This window comes from Gastrolobium bilobum, unplaced genomic scaffold (assembly GCF_033153095.1).
Source record: "Gastrolobium bilobum isolate Gb01-03AN ecotype WA unplaced genomic scaffold, APGP_CSIRO_Gbil_v1 utg77136, whole genome shotgun sequence".
Taxonomy (NCBI): domain Eukaryota; kingdom Viridiplantae; phylum Streptophyta; class Magnoliopsida; order Fabales; family Fabaceae; genus Gastrolobium; species Gastrolobium bilobum.
Genome location: NW_026897619.1, coordinates 1,665 through 7,632, shown reverse-complemented (window position 1 = coordinate 7,632; position 5,968 = coordinate 1,665). Strand labels below are relative to the sequence as shown.

The 5,968-nt window shown below is 31.3% G+C and overlaps 1 protein-coding gene across 7 annotated transcripts; it reads left to right on the top strand.

Moving 5' to 3' along the window:
* The first annotated feature begins 1,445 nt into the window (after positions 1 to 1,445).
* On the top strand, positions 1,446 to 5,116 carry LOC133308671 (solanesyl diphosphate synthase 2, chloroplastic-like). Of its 7 annotated transcripts, XM_061509322.1 has the most exons (8): positions 1,446 to 1,934; positions 2,069 to 2,202; positions 2,860 to 2,987; positions 3,113 to 3,216; positions 3,720 to 3,835; positions 4,338 to 4,386; positions 4,786 to 4,847; positions 4,950 to 5,116. In XM_061509322.1, the coding sequence occupies exons 1-7, from the start codon at positions 1,685 to 1,687 to the stop codon at positions 4,791 to 4,793; spliced, it is 789 nt and encodes a 262-aa protein (XP_061365306.1). In that variant the 5' UTR covers positions 1,446 to 1,684; the 3' UTR covers positions 4,794 to 4,847; positions 4,950 to 5,116. The 7 variants fall into 7 exon arrangements, with proteins under 7 accessions (XP_061365306.1, XP_061365307.1, XP_061365304.1 ...); XM_061509323.1 differs by lacking the exon at positions 4,338 to 4,386; XM_061509320.1 differs by lacking the exon at positions 4,950 to 5,116 and having other exon boundaries at positions 3,720 to 4,386; positions 4,786 to 4,833.
* Positions 5,117 to 5,968: the final 852 nt, after the last annotated feature.

Here is a 5,968-nt window from a genome sequence, read left to right as displayed (position 1 = left end):
TCGCCAATCTCTGTGAGAGATTAGGTTATCCGTAGACCGGTGAAACCGGGATGACATTTACGGGACTCAGGAATCTATGCATAGTAAATGAGTCATGAGATTGCCCGTTCTTTAGGGTTCGTAAATGAAGATTCCATGTTTTGGCAAAAGCTAACCCTAGACCGCAGAGGTTGATACGTTTTCCTTGACCTAGGTCAATGGGATGGATAACCGAGACGAAAAGACAATTCACACGGTAACCAAATAGGTATAACAAATTGATTATTCAATGAACTCAACTAGCTCTGGGATTGGAAAAAAACCAATTAATTGACTGAAATTGAGAAAAACCAATCAATTGGATTGATTGGATAAAATTAAAAAAATTACCGAATAAGATTGGGATTTGATGAGGGTGCTCATTTGACCTAGTCTTAGGTTAATGAGGCGCCACATTTATATATAACCCCTCTTAATACAGTAACCTTTGAAATGAAGTCTAATTTCAAAATGGGAAATTTAAATTTCATAAATTTAAAACTAATTTACAGGATATATACGCTTTTTTTTAGTACCAGGATATATACGAATTCGTTGTCTTTGGATATCAAATTAAAAAAATTATTTTTTATAATATTTTGTATAATATCATCAATCATAATTAATGTACCAATCAAAATTAATTATGATTTGTACATTAATTGTGATCAAAATTAATTTTGATTTGTGATAGATATATTAATTGTGATTGATGATTGATATTTTAATATTGATTGATGATTGATATATTAATTGTAATTAAATATCCCTTTTTCCTTCATATTTTTTGATTGTGAGGGGTACATTAATTCTGATCGGGTAAAATGATTGTGCCACATAGCGCACGAGTTTGTATCTTTTTTTAACATTTTTTATTAAATTGTATTATTTTTAAAATTTTATAGAGTTGTATATTAATAAAATATACTTTTGTTTTTTCCACCAAAAAAATATACTTTTGTTTTTAATATTAAAATTTATTATTGAAGTGGATATTTTCAATATTTAAATCAGTTTTTTTCAAATTCTTCTTGAAATTTTAACTACTATGTTTTTATATATTAAATTATACTATATTAGTTTACCAAAAAAAAATTATACTATATTATTTAAAATTTGGAAGCCATGCTTTCGAGGAAAACTTTGTATTATATGATTACAAAAGAAAAAAGTTATATTTATAAAATTTACTTTTCGACGGAATTTAATTAAATTCGGTCGAATATCGTTTGTGAAAAATTTATAAATAAAAATTATTTTTGTGAAAATTTTTCCTCCATTCCTTCAAAATTTTTCCCACTTTCCCCTAAATCTTTCTCACTCTCTCCCCGCGCTCAAAATGACCCACCGTTCGAGTTCATATTATCCTTTTTATCAAATGTCCGAAGCAAGAAGCATGAGTCACAGATTTCGTTCTAATCAGTTTCTCTCTCCAAGTGATAAGAAACCAAGGACAGTAGTCCTATGTGTTCGCTTAGGATCCACTCATTCAACTCTAACTTGTACTGCGAGTTTTCACTTCAAACTTGCGAGCCAGAAAGGCCCTTGTTTGTTTTTTTTCTTTTCTATAGAAACTTTCAACTCAACTTCGCTTCTTCTTCTTCCTCCAACGTATGCAACTTGCTGATGGGTCTCTTCTTAACGGGAAATTGAGCTCATTTCCCATATGGGTTTTGTGATTTGGGACAGAATGATGCCTTTGACAAGCAAAAGCATGGATTTTGCTGGAAAAAATTTGGTTTCTTGTGGTTGTTCATCCAATGCTTCTTTTGACCGTTACACGGTGAGGAATTATGCAAAGGTGGATTCTAAAGGGTGTGGCAGAGGACATGGAACTCGTAAATTGATTTGTTGTAAGAGTAGGAGCATGAAATCTCGGGTTTCTTCTATGAAGACTGCAGAGCCTACGGTTGATGGTATAAGATTTTTTTTCAATAGAAGTGTGTAGTAGAGTTGCTTCATGTTTCTAGTTTGAATGAATAAAGTAACATAGGTATTGGTTATTGCAGTGGAACTAGATATTAAAAGTTTTGATTTTGTTTTTGCATAGGTGGAACTCAAGCAATTAAAGGTCTTACAGGAGGATTGGGCTTGAAGAGTTATTCAGAAACCCCCATTTCCCCTACTCGGTTGTTTGAAGTGGTTGCTGATGATCTGCAAACCCTTAATAAAAATCTTCAGTCGGTAAGTGATGGTTTTGGGATTCATATTTTGTGCTGTTTTACTAACTACTGTGATTGACTTATAATTGTTCCTGTCCCATCTGGTGATAACTTGTGTTGTTTCACCATTACTGATATTGCATTGACCAGACCAAAAAAATTGTGGAAGTTTGAATGGGATAAAATATGGGGCATATGCTGTTGAATGATATTCAATGTTCAGTGATTGGACACATGACTTTCTTTGCTCATTGTTGTTGTTAACTTTTACTGAATCCCTCATTTCAGTTTTGTTTGATAACATCATAATTCTTTGTCTCTTGATACAAGTTTACAAATTATAATATTTCAGGATTAATTATTAAATTTAAATTAGTTTTAATGAGATTGAATGATTTTTTTGAATGCCATTCTTATTTGTTTTTACTGTGACTGAAATCCCTACCTACTTATTAGGCCTCATTGCATTGGATGCTTTTTTGTTTCCTAGTTTTGTGGTTCTATACTTCAGTAGACCTTTTTTTGTAAGAAAGTTGATCCAGTAAATTGGTGCCAAATCCTTATCATTCTCATTGCCTGCAGAACCTTCTTGCCTTTTAGCTTCTTTTACTTTGCGAACAGTATTGATTAGATTTTTTGTGCCTAACTTTTAATGTATCTAATGAAGATGCTTTCATAGATTGTAGGTGCAGAAAATCCAGTTTTAATGTCAGCAGCTGAGCAGATCTTTAGTGCTGGTGGGAAGAGGATGAGACCAGCTCTGGTTTTCTTGGTGTCAAGGGCGACAGCAGAGCTACTTGGCTTGAAGTAAGTATAGAATTCTCTTTCTTTCTCTCACACACGTGCGCACACAAGTTCTTTGCCTGTCTTGAAAATTCTATATATATGACAATAAAAAGTTGAAAGCTTCATCTTGAAATGCATGACTCCAGGGAACTTACTGTAAAGCATCGGCGTTTAGCAGAGATAATTGAAATGATTCATACTGCAAGTTTGATACACGATGATGTATTAGATGAGAGTGACCTACGAAGAGGTAGGCTTGTTATCCTAGTTCAGAAATACCCATTTAATTTTCCTGACATCTCTTTAGATTTCTGATTATGTATCTTATTTGGCAAGATGCATGCTATTAAGAATTTTTGGTAGCATTTTTGAGTCAAAGTAGGGAAAGATATAAATTTTTTTCAGAATTATTATTGTCTTAAAGATAAAGAAAGAAGTTACAGAGACATAGAAGGAATTTAGAATTTTGATTGAGTAGGATTTAACGGGTTATTGGTTTTGTATAGCTTTATATTTGCTATAGGATTGCATATTTAGGCTGTAATATTGTGTGTTATGTTTGCTATCATTAAGTAGCTGGCAGATTGTTTGATAGTTTTATGTGTGCTTTTGATCCATTTTGATGGATGCTACATGGAGCTATGAATTGATGGGATGTCTATGGTGAGGTCAATCTGAGTATGTCTATGGTAATCATGATATGAATTGCACGTTCATTAATCTCCTATGTGTGGTATACTTTCAGGATGTTAGTCTATGAGTATGTCAATAATGGAAACTTGGAGCAATGGCTTCATGGAGCTGATAGTCATCCATGGATATCTTACCTGGGAAGCACGTATCAAGATTCTCCTTGGCACAACCAAAGCGTGAGTATCTGCATCTATGCTTCTTTTGGTTTTCTTAGTCCTCATATAAAACAATATACTTGTTTCAAGCTTGCGAATTTACACGAAGCAATCGAGCCAAAGGTCAGGTGCACCTTTGGGTCAGTATTTTGTCCTCTGCCCTATAGACAGATGAACTTTTCCCATGCTCAATATTGTTAAACTTTCATAAGAAAATATAATTCTTATATTCTTTTTTGCTCTATATATTTGTCAGATATGTGGCTCTGAATATGCAAATACTGGCTATATAGATAGATAGATACGTGACTTTTTTGCTCTAAATATAGATTGCCTTTTATTAATGATTTAAGAATATAGAGTTAAATAATAGTTTAAATGTTATATCTTTTATTATTTTTTCTCTTTTATTTTTTGTACTAATAGTCTAATGGAGTAATAGGACAGCCAGATAGAGTATTTCAGTACCCCCATTAACTATTTTAATCTGATAGTTAATTAATTTTGTTCACGTTATATTCAGGTACTCACCCACTTACATTGGAACATACATGAATTACAATTACAATCAGGTAGGCATAATAATCCGGTACAGTTACAGTTGCACAGCTTAATACCAAAATTAATTAAATGTATATATGAGGGGAAAAAATACTTTTTGACGTAAGAAATATGATTTACAATTATAAGGCTACGTAACTTATAAAAGTTACGTTAGTTATATATATATAACTTACGTAACTTATAAAACTAAAGTAACTTTTATATATATATATATATATATATATATATATATATATATATATATATATACAAATGAATTATTGTTGGCCTCTTTTCCTTCTTTTTTCCCCTCTCTGTTTCTTATGTTCATTTTTGGTTGTATTTAAATGCATGTTGGGGAATATCAGAGTACTTGATAAATTTTGTTTTTGTAACCACAAGCTTATATCTACAATTTTTATCTGTAGACCATTAATATGACCTTTGCAGCAGTAAATTGTTAACTTGAAGAAGCCATTGGAAAATATGAGTAAGTATTTTTGGTTGGTTGTATAACTTCAGATTATATATTTTGTTAGATTTGTTGTGCTTTTCCAATTATTTGTGTTTTAAATATTTTACATGCTTACAGGTACAGTTGCACAACAAGAGGAAAAGGCTGCACAACAATAGAAGAGGGCTCCAAACAACAGAAAAGGGCTGCAAAACATGATTTTTGTATCTTATTTGAATGTATATGACATGGACATAAACTTTTTTCATTAGTATATAACAAAGACTTTTGTACACATAATTATATTAAGATCAATATGAATTTGATATATTATTTACTTTCTTTATATTTGTTAATCAGGTGCAAAAGATAAATAGGTATTAATTTTGTAGAGCAAAACTAAAATAAAATTTGACAAAAAAGCAATTTCGTTGAAAATTAAGGCAATAGTTTTGGCTTTTTCACCCTTTTACCCCTTATTAATTAATAACTATTTTGCCCCTGATTCGAAATTATTTATCAATCTGCCCCCTCTTTAGTCGACTACCTTGTATTTTTAATCGACTAAATGGCCAAAACAGACAAAAAATGGCTGCTGGGAGATTTAGTCGACTAAATCTCCCTATTTAGTCGACTAAATCTTCATATTTTACAAAAAAATAAATAAGTCAGTATGATTTTAATCGATTAAGTAGAGAGATTTAGTCGATTAAATCTCCCAACAATCGTTTAGTCGATTAAAAATGCAAGGTAGTCGATTAAAGAGGGGCAGATTGGTAGATAGTTTCGAATCAGGGGCAAAATGGTTATTAATTAATTAATAAGGGGCAAAAGGGTGAAAAAGCCCAATAGTTTTTGACAGAATTTAATTCAATTTTTGTAAAAAATGATTACAAAATTTTTTGACGGAATTTTATTCATTTTCTATCAAAAATTTCGACGGAATTTATTTTTCGTCGAAAATTAATACAAGATTTTTTGACGGAATTTTATTCATTTTCCGTCGAAATTTTTTGACGGAATCAGTTTTCCGTCGAAAACCATTACAACAATTTTTGACGGAATTTCTTTGATTTTCCATCGAAAACCATTACAATAATTTTCGATGAAATTTCATTCAATTTTCGTCGAAAATTTTTGACGGAATTTATTTTCCG